Source organism: Podarcis bocagei (assembly GCF_964188305.1).
Source record: "Podarcis bocagei genome assembly, chromosome: 14".
Classification (NCBI taxonomy): domain Eukaryota; kingdom Metazoa; phylum Chordata; class Lepidosauria; order Squamata; family Lacertidae; genus Podarcis; species Podarcis bocagei.
In genome coordinates, this window is record NC_138139.1 from 18,315,323 (window position 1) to 18,330,396 (window position 15,074).

Sequence of the window (15,074 nt, forward strand, 5' to 3'; positions counted from 1 at the left end):
CAGCCGCCCTCGGCAGCTTCCAACATATATAAAAACATAAAGGAGCCCTGACCATTAGGTCCAGTCGTGGCCGACTATGGGGTTGCGGCGCTCATCTCGCTTTATTGGCCGAGGGAGCCGGGGTACAGCTTCCAGGTCATGTGTCCAGCATGACTAAGCCGCTTCTGGCGAACCAGAGCAGCACACGGAAACGCCGTTTACCTTCCCGCCGGAGCGGTACCTATTTATCTACTTGCACTTTGATGTGCTTTCGAACTGCTAGGTGGGCAGGAGCTGGGACCAAGCAACGGGAGCTCACCCCGTCGCGGGGATTCAAACCGCCGACCTTCTGATCGGCAAGTCCTAGGCTCTGTGGTTTAACCCACAGCGCCACCCGCAACATAGCAAAACATTAAACATTGGAAAACTTCCCTCTACGGGGCTACCTTCAGATGTCTTCTAATGGATGTATAGTTACTTATCTCCTTGGCTCAGGGGTCTCATAACTCCATACCCTTCAACATTTCACCAATGAAAATAGGGATGTCCTGAGGGAAAGACAGGCATTCCAGGATCAAATCAGAATCTGGGATGGCTTCTGTAAATCTGGGACTGTCCCTGCAAAATAGGGACACTTGGGAGGGTCTGCTGGTATAAGCTCAGTGGCAGAGCTTATGCTTTGCATGCAGAACGTCCCAAGTTACGTCTCTGGCATCTCTAGGTAGAGAGAGCCCCTTGTCCACAAAGCCAGAGAGCCACCGAGCAAGATGGACCAGTGTTCTGACTCAGTATAAAGCAGTCTCCTGTGTTCTTGTTATTTTTCATACAGTTGTCCTACTCATGATTACTTTGTGGCAAGGTCAGGTCAAGAGTTTTTGAGCCAAGCACTGGGTCTTCCTAATAAAGAGTCTTTTATGAAGGTAGATGACTGTACTGGTATATTGGAGCTCTAGGTAAACATGGGAACAGAGTGCTTAAGAACATTATGATTATTGCTGTTTATTATGTCTCTTCATCTGTCTCCTTGCAAAAAGGGTCCTAAAGCAACTTACAAATGAGTAAGATGCAGCTGACATGAAAGGAACTAATTCTACAGCCCGGGAGTCATTTTGGACTCAAAGCTGTCCATGGAGGCGCAGGTCATTGGGGTGGGAGCTCACCCCATCACGTGGATTCGAACCACCGACCTTCTGATCAGCAATCCCAAGATGCTCGGTGGTTTAGACCACGGTGCTACCCGTGTCCCTTTCACTGCCTGACATCAGGCAGGCCTGCTATAAAAACATATTGTGCTGCAAGCCTGTGTTTATAACCCTGCTTTATAGGATTTTATAGAACACTGTTGGGTTACCAGGACCCCTCTGCAACCTGAATTCAGTAGCATACCCTCCAACATCCCACTGATCAAAATTAGGACACTAATTTTTTTGGTCCCGAACTCTCGCGGAAGCTAGCTGATGAGACGCCAAAAATGAGTGTCTTTTGGTCCAGCGCTCTGCTGAGAGGCAGCTGACTTGCGCTAGAGTGCCAGATCAAAAAATGGGACATTCCAGGATCTGGTCAGAAACTGGGATGGGTTCTGTAATTCTGGGATGTCCCGCTCAAATCAGGACGCTTGAGGGGTATGCAGTAGTCAAGGTTGAACAAACAGTGCAATGAAAAGTAGATCAGTTCTCTCTGGAAGACGTGGTTAGGATGGAATCATTACTGCTAACTCTTTAGAAACTGGCCTCTCTTTAAAAAATATATATGAAAGAAAGCTAACTTCTATAGGCCACCCAAGTTTGGGAAAGTACAAAGTGGAGACAATGTGAGGTTTTCAGGGTTGTGTGCTTTTTAACAATTAAAAAACTCAATTGCTTCATTTGAAAAAGCAAAATGAACCTGGGAGGGAATTTCTGGAAAACGGTTTCTGCCCTAAATAAAAAGACACACTAACACAATAATTAAAGAAAGATGATGGCGGTCAGGCGCCAGGAGCCAAGTGAAGAGACGTTCCAATTTACAGCAGCTCTTGGCTGAGGAACCTTCTCAGGCTCCAGGTTTTCTACTTTTGTTTTCTTGTTCAGTCTGAATCATGCACTCTGCCTTACCCTTTCCCGCTGATCGCCACACTTGTTTGCTTGCGTCATTTAATGCAGAAGCACTAGTAAACATCCTTTGCAAGGCTGGGAAGCGCCTACAACCTAAAAGAAACTGAGTTAAGACGAATTTGCATGAACAATGATTTTGCCCGCTGTGAAATAATAATTGTGTTCCTATAACCTCCCTCTCCTGCAGCTTGGAAAAACTGCACCAGCTCCAAAGGGACTAAACTGAATATTGGGGTCGCTCCAGAACCATGTTTTATTACGGCCTTATTCTGCAACATGTTCTTGATGCAAGAATAGTGCTTTAGTGATGGATTTATTTTGCTTTAAGGCTATCTATACAGTGGTACCTCGGGTTAAGTACTTAATTTGTTCCGGAGGTCCGTTCTTAACCTGAAACTGTTCTTAACCTGAAGCACCACTTTAGCTAATGGGGCCTCCTGCTGCTGCCGTGCCGCCGGAGCACGATTTCTGTTCTCATCCTGAAGCAAAGTTCTTAACCTGAAGTACTATTTCTGGGTTAACAGAGTCTGTAACCTGAAGCGTCTGTAACCTGAAGCATATGTAACCTGAAGCATATGCACCGCCAACATGCGATTTCTGTTCTCATCCTGAAGCAAAGTTTTTAACCTAAGGTACTATTTCTGGGTTAGCAGAGTCTGTAACCTGGAGCGTCTGTAACCCAAGTACCACTGTATATATTCCCTACACTTAGAAAAATGTCACGTCATGTATAAGATATAGAAGCTTCCCAAGGAAAGTTTTCAGTTTTTTCTTTTCGGGGGGGGGGGGAATCATTCAGATATGCAGCCTCCTGCCTCTCAACATCCTGCTGCCAGAAATGTTTCTATACTCCAGAAATGTCTTACCACTCAAGTTGCTCCCTGGGCAGCCTGGTTTTGTTGAACTGCTCTTTAGTGACCCCAGAGCTCTCCTGCTTAGGAGACTTTTGCCAGCGTCAGCTGCACTTGTTTCAGTCCAATACACTTGGGTCTAGACTGATTTGGCATTGATGCAATTTGGCTCCGTCTCAACATCTCCTGTCTCCTTGTATTTACACACCTGCCAGCTCAAAGCATCTTCCTTCTCTTCTGCATTGTTTTCTTAATGAGTCAAGGGTTGTTCACACTCTTGCACCATTGATCGAGCCCCCCCCCCCCAGTCTCGCCCCTTGTGCAGTCTGATCTCACATAAGAGAAAGCATCTTGGTCACCATCCAAGATGAGCATGGGAACAGGCTGATTCACTTGTAATACCCTGCTCTGGGGGCAAGGATCACTGCCTTGGCCATCTCCAGGAACAAAGTAGCTGCGTTTGGATGTCACAATAAAACATTATGAGTTTGTGGGGTGCGAGACACCCTAAATTCCTGGGTCCAATAGAAGTTAGAATTAATCAAAGTTTGTGGAGTTAAACTGAGCCAAACTGCTTATGTTAAAAATACAAGCCAGGACAACCTGGTGATCCATTGCTGAGTGTGGATCATTAGGGGAACAAAGCCTGAGAATGGCAGTCGTTAACAGGACGCGGGTGGCGCTGTGGTCTAAACCACTGAGCCTCTTGGGTTTGCCGATCAGAAGGTCGGCAGTTCGAATCCCCACAAGAGGGTGAGCTCCCGTTGCTCTCTCCCAGCGCCTGCCAACCTAGCAGTTCGAAGGCTGTGTGGAGAGAGTCTCTTCCTTTAAATTCCTGGAAGTTCATCTTAGTGAAGACCTTACTTGGAAGGTCAATACAGGTGGTGAGGAAGGCCCAACAGACACTTCATTTCCTTAGAGTCTTGCGAAAGAACGATGTTAGACAGCAACTGATGATTTCCTTCTATCGGTCCACAATAGAAAGTGTTCTCTCATACTGTATTACGGTGTGGTACGCTGGTTTGACAGCCATGGACAGAAAGTCCCTACAGAGGGTGGTGAAGACAGCAAATGATATCATGGGCTGTCGCCTGAGTCCACTAGATGTTATCGCAGGAGACTGTTGCCTCAGATGAGCGAGGAACATTCTCAGGGCTGACTCACACCCTGGCCAGCACCTTTTTAATCTCCTCCCCTCAGGCAGGAGATATAGAAGTATGATAAGCCGCACCAACAGGTTAAAGAACAGTTTCTACCCATGGGCCATGAGGCTGCTGAATGGAAGACAGCAACATTGCAGCTGACGTTCGGTGTTGGTGGTTGTACAACAGCACACAGAGTGTAACAAGGACTGAGAGATTGGGGGGGGGCTCATTTAATCTCACTTCAAACAAGTGGTACAGTGACAATGAAGTATTTCTATTAGTCATGCTGGCCATGTGACCGGGAAAGCTGTCTGCAGACAAATGCTGGCTCCTTCGGTCTGAAAGCGAGATGAGCACCACAACTCCATCGCCGCCTTTGACTGGACTTAATTGTCCAGGGTCCTTTACCTTTTACCTATGCAATTAACAAAGCAATTACCGTATTTTTCACTCTATAACACGCACTCGACCATAACATGCACGTAGTTTTTAGAGGAGGAAAATTCATAGGCATGCCACCCGTAGGCATTCCCTCCATAACACGCACAGACATTTCCCCTTACTTTTTAGGAGGAAAAGAGTGTTATGGTGCAAAAAATACAGTACTCTGTGCCAGATAACAGAGAGGTGTGAGTCCCGTCTTTCTTTAGATAGGTAGTTAGGTAAAGGTAAAGGTACCCCTGACCGTTAGGTCCAGTCGTGGATGACTCTGGGGTTGTGCGTTCATCTCGCTCTATAGGCCGAGGAAGCTGGCGTTTGTCCGCAAACAGCTTCTGGGTCATGTGGCCAGCATGACTAAGCTGCTTCTGGCAAACCGGAGCAGCGCCCAGAAACGCCATTTACCTTCCCGCCGGAGCGGTACCTATTTATCTACTTGCACTTGACGTGCTTTCGAACTGCTAGGTGGGCAGGAGCTGGAACAGAGCAACAGGAGCTCACCCTGTCGCAGGGATTCGAACCACCGACCTTCTGATCAGTAAGTCCTAGGCTCTGTGGTTTAGACCACAGCACCACCCACGTCCCAGATAGGTAGTTAGAAGGGGACAAAAAGCCAGAGTTTTTGGGATAACAGTTGGCAGTGATGTACTGGCAAAAACTGTAGCAGGCTGTAAAAAAAGAGACAGAGAGCATGGCTGATTTCTGTTTTGGATCCAAGGCAGCAGCACCTATGGGAGAATCAAGAGACGCTCTTGGAGTGGAATGCTAGGAACCTCTCTGTTATAGACTCAGGTTGTATATGTGTGTAAATAAACCATATATCATAAAGACATCACAATCTTCACTGTGCCTCATTTCCAAGAGCAAACATGAACCCCAGGTAAACGTCTGGAACCCCTGGAATGTCACACTGATGTGGATATTGGGGTGATGTGTAACAATAGTTTAACGCTGGGCAGCATTTATAACCACCAGCACCTGGAAGATACTTGCCTGCCACCAGTGTCAAAGCAAGAATCAGTTGTCAATCTGGATGGCTTCTGTATGTGGAATTTAGGGAGCGAATGCCATCTCGTCCTTTGGCCAGCAAATTGTATTGAATGAGCCCTGGTTCCAGCTATGAAAAGACAAACCATGCACATCTTCCAGGGAAACACAGCTGGCATGGAATGACACAGGTGGCATGTTCCAGTCAGGGCAGATGAATGTAGGACAGCTATATTTCATTACTTGAAAGAGATGTCCACGGTGTATTTGGCAAACGCTGCAATACTCAGTGCAATGGATGCACAACATTTAGGTCAAAGCAAGATAAGTCAAAGGGCTTCTAAGGCTAAAGGGATTTGATGTGACCATGTTTTATTGCTTCCCTTAAAAATCATAGGGTGGTCATGAGAGGCCATCAAGAGGCAATTCTACTTCCACCACAATGATCATTTTGGATTAGCTGTCGCTGCAAAATCTGATGCTACTTTTAACAACATTTGTGTGTTTTAATTTCTTCCCTACTCATATACATTACACTTTGCCCTCTTCTCCATTATATATATTCCTTCAGTGGGACACCACCCTCCCCAGTGCTGAATTTTGAGATTAGTGAGTGAGTTCCTGCTCCAATTTCCATCTTTTAATGCTGCTTTTGCCGTTTATTAGCACAGCCTTCTCAGTGGTGACCCCATGTGGGAGGCATCACTGCCTGCCTTTGGGAAACACACATAAACTTACCCATGCCATCCAGCCTCTGAGGCAGTTGCTCAAAAAATTGTGAAATGTAGAATAATAAAAAATCACAAGCAAATTACGGAATAGTAGAATCCTATGCATTTTTTACTTAGGTAGATCTCACTAAGATCAGTGGGCCATGCTAGTAAGCATATTTGAGATTGCAACCTGGGTTGCTCAGTCAATAAAATTAAAGGGTTGCTAGCCCTGTTCAGAGTACACCCATTAAAATTAACTAAAATGATGGAACTTGGGCCAAAGGAGTTTAATGGGTCTACTCTGAGTACAATGTAGATGGATACAACCCAAAGATCCATTTCTTTGCATTAGAGTCAAGAACATTCACTACATCGTGTAGAGGCGGTGTCCATAACTTTATGTAGAGGCGACATGATAGCTTGTAAAATTATGCAGGGGCGAGAAGAAAGTGGAGAGAGGTTTCCCTCTCTTAACCCTTGAACTTGTGGACACGCAATGAAGCTGAATGCTGGAAGATTCAGGATAGATAAAAAGTGCAGTATTTTTCGCTCCATAAGACGCACCTGACCATAAGATGTACCTAGTTTTCAGAGGAGGAAAGGGGGAAAGCCCCTTTTTTGGGGGGGCTCAGCTTACAGTTGTGCGGCTTCTTTTGCAAAGGGGAAAAGCCTTGTTTTTTGGGGGTTCAACTCACAGTTCTGCAGCTTCTTTAGGAAAGGAAAGGGAGCCATTTCTATAGTTTCCAGACAGATAATCAGCCAGTCACATGTCGCTGGGGAAACAAACAGAACATTCAACAATGGAGGCCTGGGCAAGGGGGCAGGGCCGGAAAGGGAGCCAGTGATTGACCACACATTTGCTCCGAAAGACGCAAAGACATTTCCGCTTACTTTTTAGGAGGAAGAAAGTGCATCTTATGGAACGGAAAATACGGTACTTATTCATGCAGCACAAAGTATGGAACTCACTCCTGAGGAGGGAGTGATGGCCACATAGATGGTTTTCAAAGATTAGAGAAGCTAATGGAGGAAAAGGCTCTTGATGTCCACAATCTGCCTCCGTAGTTGGAGGCAGTAATGGTTCTGAAAACCAGATGCTGGAGGCCACATACATGGAAAAGGCTCCTGTGTTCGGGTCCTGCTTGCCTGGTTCCTCTAGGCACCTAGTTGACCACAATGAGAGCAGGATGTTGGACTACGTGAGACTTTGGCCTGATCCGGCAGGCTCTTATGATGTTCTCAGGTGTAGGAGAACATACAGTCCGAGGGACTTCACAGGGAGCCTTCTGGAAATCACATGACAGTGGTAGGTGGGCAAAAATGGGCGGATCAAAAGATGCGAGTCTTACCTTTGTACAGTTGGCTACATTCCAGCCATGTGAAAGTCGGAAATTCCTACACCACAACCACCTCTCTCTACAATCCGTTCAGGCAAGCAAAGGGGCATCGTCACATTTCAAGGGCACTGTCCAGCCCCACAAAAGCACTCGAGGAGTGTAGGAAGCAAGACTGTCAAGGAATGTGGCCTGGAGTAGAGACCTGTGGGCTGGCTTGATGGTTGTGTTTGGTTCTCAGGACGGAGGTTCTCCACCCCTGCGTTACACGACAGCAGCAGTTAACAACAGCTCGTGATGCTTTATTATTTTAATGAAAATTTAAAAGGCAGGTTATTAATTATACAGACACACAAAACTGGTTTTGCTATACAGAACACTTAGAAGTACAAAATACAGTTTTATCCACAACACAGTTCCACATTGACACCAAAGGGCTCTAACAGATACGGATGCAAATGGTAGAAAAAGTCAATTAAAACACGCACACACACACACCATTGGCATATATTTTTAAGGGGCAAAGGTATGGCACATAATCTGAAGCTCTGAACTGAGCACTTTCAGTTCTAAATAAAAGAGAGTTCCAAACGCCTGCTTACCTCTTCCCTGCTGAGGTCAATGAGGATGATCTTGCCATAGTTAAGCACATTGTTTTCAGTGGGAAAATACTGCTGATAATGCTTGGCGTTCAAAAAACGTTTCCTCCTTGCTCCCACCTAGAAAGGGGCCTGAGCTACAGTTGGAAGAATCTGTTCATTTTGGTTTCACTCAGGTTCTCATTTTTCCTATCTCAAAATCAGGACAGATTCAGTTTCAGTTTGAAAATTCTTTGTTTTAAAAAGTCCTTGGAGAAACTTGCACTGAAATTGTGAGAAAATTTCATAACATACACGTTTCTATGCAATGTACACTCTTTTATTTTTGCAAAGCAATTTTCTTTAATATAAGAATTTTTTTGAAGTAACTCTATTCTATGCATACTTTACCCTGGTATATGCATTTTTGTACACACTACTTGTTTGGGGAACTGCACCACAAAATTTGGAGACGTGAATTGCAAAGTATGGCTGTGTTTTGTTTTGCGTATTTCTAGAAAGTGTGAATTAGCTATGTCCACCTTTAAATGTGAACTGTGTTGAATTCTGCCCGCCCCACAGGCAGAAATGAAGGATCAAGGGCTGAGCCAGGGTAGAAACCAATGTCTCGGAATAAATGGGCAGACCAAGGGGTGGAGTCAAGAGAAGGATGAGGCAAGTCATGGTAGTCAGAGCCTGCCAGAATCTTGGGTTTGCTGGCTTGTCAGATCTCTGCGCTGGTCACATGACAGGATGTGATCAGACCAGCAAATCCATTTAGTTAATATACTTAGAGGGCACTTTCCCAATGTTCAAAGCAGTGTATGATGATGATGATAATAACAACAACAACAATTTAATGCAACAGCAGCAAATAATAATTACAGATGTAGTCCTCAACCAGCCAAATCCCTGCCCCAAAACAGCACATCATATTTAAAAGCATGCTGTCTGCAAGCCTTGAGGCCACTTTAGCAAAATGCCTCCTTTTCACTGTTGCAGTTTTAACTGCTTGTCATGTGGACAACTCAAGCAGGGCATAATCAGCTGACCGCAACTGATACATGGGTTGGATATACTTAGAGATAGCCCTAATGGGATGCTCTAACTAAGTATTTGCTTGCCACTCTTTCCCATTAAATCAGTAGGGCTTTAGTGCTGGATTGGGTTCACTACAGTGGTACCTCAGGTTACATACGCTTCAGGATACATATGCTTCAGGTTACAAACTCCGCTAACACAGAAATAGTACCTCGGGTTAAGAACTTTGCTTCAGGATGAGAACAGAAATCGTGCTCTGCTGGTGCGGCAGCAGCAGGAGGCCCCATTAGCTAAAGTGGTGCTTCAGGTTAAGAACAGTTTCAGGTTAAGAACGGACCTCCGGAACGAATTAAGTACTTAACCTCAGGTACCACTGTAGTACGAAAAGTGCTTAACTTTGGCTGGATCATGCCAGGAGTTACTATAAGCAGAATGGCCTGTGTCCATGCAGTTGTTAATCCAGAAAAACAGGTTTGACAATTTAGCTCATCTTTTGCTCCCATATTTATAGCAAAACATAACCATCCTACCCTTTGCCTACCCATATCTAGCAACACCTTCTGCCCCCTCCCCAGCCTAAGGAGCTAAGGGCCAGCCTTGCTTCTTGATTTCTAAGTTGAACACAGCCACAAAAACAAACTCACCAACTCTCAAACACATCTGTCCATTGCCCATCTTGCGAGGCTACAAATTGGACAGTATGACATTGATAAGGCATTGATGGCTGCATGGCCGAGTAACTTTTGGAAGGGAGAGGAAAAACAAGGATACAGAATTGTATTCTATGTAGTGCTATGCAAAATGTTCCACTAGCAGAAGGATTTCTTCTTGCACAATGGAATGTTCTCTCCTCCTGCTGTGCTCCCTAAATCTGGGGTTTTCTCCATCCTTTCAGAGCAGATTTGGGGATGGCATGGGGGGATGAGAGAAGGAAAAAATCCCACTGCACTAGTGTTCATCCTTGAACTATTTAGTTGAATGCTGTCCAGTGTGTAAAAATGCACATTGTGGTAGTAGGAGAAGTTATCCAACATGGTGGTGAACACTGTACCAGAAATGAACTAGAAGCTTAAGTAACAGTAGACTTGTTAAGAGGTACCTGTAATTGCATACTGTGCTTTAATGCAAAGAAAGGAAATCAAACCAAATATGGAAACGGATGGTTTAAATTATAGGTGGAACTACATGTTACACTCAAAGTGAGACTTCTGTTGAAAATGGTACTGCTGCACCAGGTATATCAGGCTCATTTGTAGAGTTGGGTGAATTTGTCAGTTACTGGTTCCCCAAGTTTCTCCTTTTCCTGCTCTTAAGTTCATTTCTCCAGCAATTTGCAACGGGGGGAGGAAATCCTCATTAAAATTTGCCAGCATTTTAGTGCTAATTTTTCCTAATATACACATTTCTATGTGCATTTTCGACCAATATACAAATTATTGCAATTTCACTTAAAAAAACTGCATGCTTATGTGTCATTTTCACTAATGCATGCATTTTTATGCACACTTTCCACCAATTTAGGCATTTTTGTACACATTTTCTGTCTGGAGAAACTCCATTGCAAAATTCAGAGAGGTGTGAATTCTAAAGGATAGTTGTGTTTTGGCAGGCTTAATGGTACAGAAAGCATGAACTAGGAGGCCTCTCATTAAAATTTGAACAAAATGGCTAATCCCCTAATTGGAATGTTGCTGCCTTTCTCTGCCCCAGCCAGGAGTGGCCAATGATGGGCAGGAAAGCATTCCATAATATGACCTCGTGGCCATAGATAACTGATCCTACGCATTACAGCTGAGCAGGGCTGGGGGTGAAATCTGATTCTAACAGTTGCAAGTGGGAGATTTGACAGCAGCTCCAAGTACAGAGTTAACATGCCTTTCCACCTTCCATTTGATAAGCATTTTGAACTAGCCTCTTCAACAGAAGCACCACCACCACCATTTTGTTAGCTAAAGGTGGCTAGGAAGCAAGTTAGGCTCCACATTAGAACCTGCCCCTTTCCAGAAAACAATGACCCAACACAGCTGCTGACTCCAGCTATTGCTGCAATGTTGCTTGCCAATTTCTGGCTGAGCTTAAAAAGCAACAACAACCCACATGCTTTGTTTGTTTTCTAAACCACTTTCAAGCAGTATTATGGTCACAATCCAGCTGTAGGGTGCAGAGGCGCACTGCACAGAAATGTTATCATAATGGTTTGGCTGAGTGTTACAAGCAGGTGAAACCGTAGATTGCCAAAGCCACATGAATTTATATAGCCGATGGAGTGGTGTGCAGAGCCCCAATGGGCATATAGGGATTTCAAAGCAAAATTCATGTGCAACCTGTCCTCTTAAGCTTGGACTGTAAGCCCTCCGAATATATTGCTACCCTCTTCAGGCACAGACTTCCCTTGTTTATGGTAAAATAACAAATCCAAAACTCAAGATCCAGTTTGTACAACACCAGATATACAGATAGTACTAAAATGTACATACATTCAAGCCTAGCTGTGTTAAAATGAGATAGGAAAGGCGCTGGAACCTCCTGCCAGAAAGGACTAGGTTATAGTTACACAACCTTACATTCGAACTGGCCTAAAATGACCATAAAAAGGATCAAAATGGCTTCAATCTCTGTTGTCATGGGGTGAGGGGACCATTTGCACAACCATGTACAGACACTCTCAGCTGTTCTGCTACCTTTCCAAGAACCACCAGAATGGAGCTCTCTGACCCCCCTGTGGTCTATGAGTCACAGCTAGGGAGCCTCACAACTGGAGGTCTTATCTTCAAGTAGCCAGCAGAGGACTGGAGTGTTTATTTCATTATCTGTTCACACAAGCAGCTTTCTCTAAGGAGGGAAGTTAGAAATGGTTCACATTCAAATATTAAGAGCCGAGAGAAAGTTAAAAATCAAAGCGCCTCCCTGCTCGTCCCCACCACCCGCCCCACCCAAGCTCAAAACCCTACCACAAATGGGAATGAAATACAAAATGAATCCTTGCGGCGAATGCCAACCAGGTGGCGTTAGGTTATTTCATTAGAACTTGCATGGTCAACACTTGGAAGGAGCGCAAGTGATTATCTGAAGTACGAGAAGGGGGCGTTTCTTGTTTTATAGCTTCTATGATAATGTTAACACAGGGAAAGCAGATCTCATACTACCCTGGTATGCTGATTTCCTTTCCCAGAATGTCCTTTGCAGAGGTTATCTGGCTAGGTAAAAATTTACTCAGAAAATGGAGGAAACATTCCCAAATCAGCAAAATCTTCAATGTTGTAATTGCCGGTCCCCTGGGTTGGATCTCCTGGAATAGGCAGCATATCCTGGACGATAAAAGAAAATGAAAGGGAAAGGTGATTTTTCTTGTACAGTGGTATCTTGGGTTACAGATGCTTCAGGTTACAGACGTTTCAGGTTACAGACGCCACTAACGCAGAAATAGTACCTCAGGTTAAGAACTTTGCTTCAGGATGAGAACAGAAATTGCATGGCGGCAGCGGGAGGCCCCATTAGCTAAAGTGGTACCTTAGGTTAAGAACAGTTTCAGGTTAAGAACAGACCTCCAGAATGAATTAAGTTCTTAACCCGAGGTACCACTGTATCCTTATCTAGGGCAAAGCCCCTTTAGCATCTCCCCCCTTTGTCCCTTAACTGCACCGCACGCTTCCTCAACCTCGGACCTCGAGATGTTTTTGGCCTACAACTCCCATGATCCCTAGGACCAGTGGTCAGGGATGTTGGGAATTGTAGTCTCAAAACATCAGGAGGGCCGAGGTTGAGGAAGCCTGCTGTACAGCAACTAAAGAAGCAGCAAGGAACAGTCAGCTCGTAATTTAAGGAAAGAAGTACTCTGTGCAAAATCTCAGGACTGGTGTAGCGCATTGCCAGCCCAGCCAGGTAAGCCCACCAGCGCCCACACCTGCGTAGGGCCACTTAAACCTGGAGCTGGCACCAAACTTCAGGTTCTGTCGCTCCACATACAGCATCCTGCTACCATCTAGCTTGGATGTAACAAGATGACCGACCAGTTCTTTCCATAAGGAATAAACCAGGGGTAGGCAATCTAAGGCCCGGGGCCCGGATGCGGCCCAATCGCTTCTAAATCCAGCCCACCGACGGTCCAGGAATGAGCGTGTTTTTACATGTGTAGAATGTGTCCTTTTATTTAAAATGCATCTCTGGGTTATTTGTGGGGCATAGGAATTTGTTCATTTCCCCAAAAAAATATAGTCTGCCCCCCCCATGGTCTGAGGGGTGGTGGACCGGCCCATGGCTGAAAAAGGTTGCTGACCCCTGGATAAAATGATATTTGTTGACAAGTTTGCTGCCTTTTACCAGGACCCAAAAGGTCACCTGCAAGAGACGGATCACCTTGCCATGCTGAATCACGGGTCCAGGGACTCACCTGGAACACTTCTGTCTGGCTGGTTTGCTGGTGAGGATGCTGCTCACTGTTTTGCTGGTTGTGATGTTGGCTTTGCCACTGGGACCACACCTCCGAAGGCCTCCCTTGGAACTGTCCGCTGCTTTGGCTGCTTTCAGCTGGAAAATAAAATAAAGTTACATGATCGGGTCTTTTAAAATGTACTTTTTCTTTTCTTTTCTTTTTTGACTAAGCAAATAATAATCATTATCATAATCATAATAAAGTATAAACGCAGCACATCTGGCCTGGTTTCCCCAGCCTCTCTGGGCAGCTCACAACAGAATATTAAAAACACGATAAAACACCAAGCATTAAAAACTTCCCTAAACAGGCTGTCTTCAGATGTCTTCTAAAAGTCAGATAGTTGTTTATTTCCTTGACATCAGGAGGCCCTCTGCCTGGTTCCCTGTAACCTCGCTTCTCACAGGGAGGGAACTGCTAGAAGGCCCTCGGAACTGGATCTCAGTGTCTGGGCTGAACGATGGGGGTGGAGACGCTCCTTCAGGTATACTGGGCCAAGACTGTTTAGGGTTTTAAAGGTCAGCGCTTTGAATTGCGCTTGGAAAAGTACTGGGAGCCAGTGCAGGTCTTTCAGGACCGGTGTTATATTCATTCCTGACGACCTTAGGTCTAGTCCTCTGTTCCTGAGGTTTGCACTGTGTTCCTTCAGGCATTTAGAATTAACTTCTCCCTTACAAAGTTACATGCACACTTACATGCACTGCCTGTCAAGGGCTAAAGGAGAGGTTCTGTTCTCGTTCTGTCCCCATCCACACTATGCATTTAAAGCACTATGATACTGCGTTAAACAGCCACGGCTTCATCCAAAGAATCCTGGGAACTGTAGCTTATAAAGGGTGCTGAGAGTTGTTAGGAGATCCCTATTCCCCTCACAGAGCTACAATTCCCAGAGTTCACGGGGACGAGGAACTGACTGTTAAAACCACTCTAGGAATTGTAGCTCTGTGAGAAGATTATAGGTGTCTCCAAACATCTTTCAGCAGCCTTTACAAACTACACTTCCTAGGATTTGCCATGACTGTTTAAATTGGTATGATACTGCTTTAAATGTATAGTGCGGATGTGGCATCTGTCCAGATGGAAACTGAAAAAGACAGGGCCTTTCCTGTGGTGGCTCCCCAGCCCTAGAACCCCCTTCCAAAAGAGGTGTACCGAAGCCTGACACTGCAATCATTTAAGCAGGTATGTGAAACCAGATTTTTAAAAAGCAAGTTATGCAGGCATTACAGATTGTTAGGAGCTTTGCTCTGTATTACTGTATCAACCAATGAGATGGGTTCTAAAATATGCTTAAAGACTGTATTTCACTGGTTTCTGCTGGTTAAATTTGAAAGCTGCCTTAAGCATCTTGATAAAGTAGAAAGCATATGCTATGTATATACAGTGGGACCTGAGGTTAAGAACTTAATTCGTTCCGGAGGTCCGTTCTTATCCTGAAACTGTTCTTAACCTGAGACACCACTTTAGCTAATGGGGCCTCCTG

At 45.0% G+C, this 15,074-nt stretch overlaps 1 protein-coding gene and 1 long non-coding RNA gene across 5 annotated transcripts in view; one reads left to right on the forward strand and one right to left on the reverse strand.

Moving 5' to 3' along the window:
* The first annotated feature begins 7,046 nt into the window (after nucleotides 1-7,046).
* On the forward strand, nucleotides 7,047-13,731 carry LOC308573931. Its single transcript, XR_014002253.1, has 2 exons — nucleotides 7,047-7,140; nucleotides 13,483-13,731. It is a non-coding gene; the product is annotated as an uncharacterized lncRNA (long non-coding RNA).
* ARNT2 (aryl hydrocarbon receptor nuclear translocator 2) overlaps nucleotides 7,833-15,074 on the reverse strand; it is a 152,264-nt gene continuing 145,022 nt past the window's right edge. For all 4 annotated transcript variants that reach the window (XM_081171129.1, XM_081171128.1, XM_081171130.1 and 1 more), the window contains exons 18-19: nucleotides 13,550-13,686; nucleotides 7,833-12,467 (exon numbers count right to left, since the gene is read on the reverse strand). In XM_081171129.1, the coding sequence (XP_081027255.1) occupies nucleotides 12,369-12,467; nucleotides 13,550-13,686 (236 nt within the window). In that variant the 3' untranslated portion in view covers nucleotides 7,833-12,368. The remainder of the gene's footprint in view (nucleotides 12,468-13,549; nucleotides 13,687-15,074) is intronic.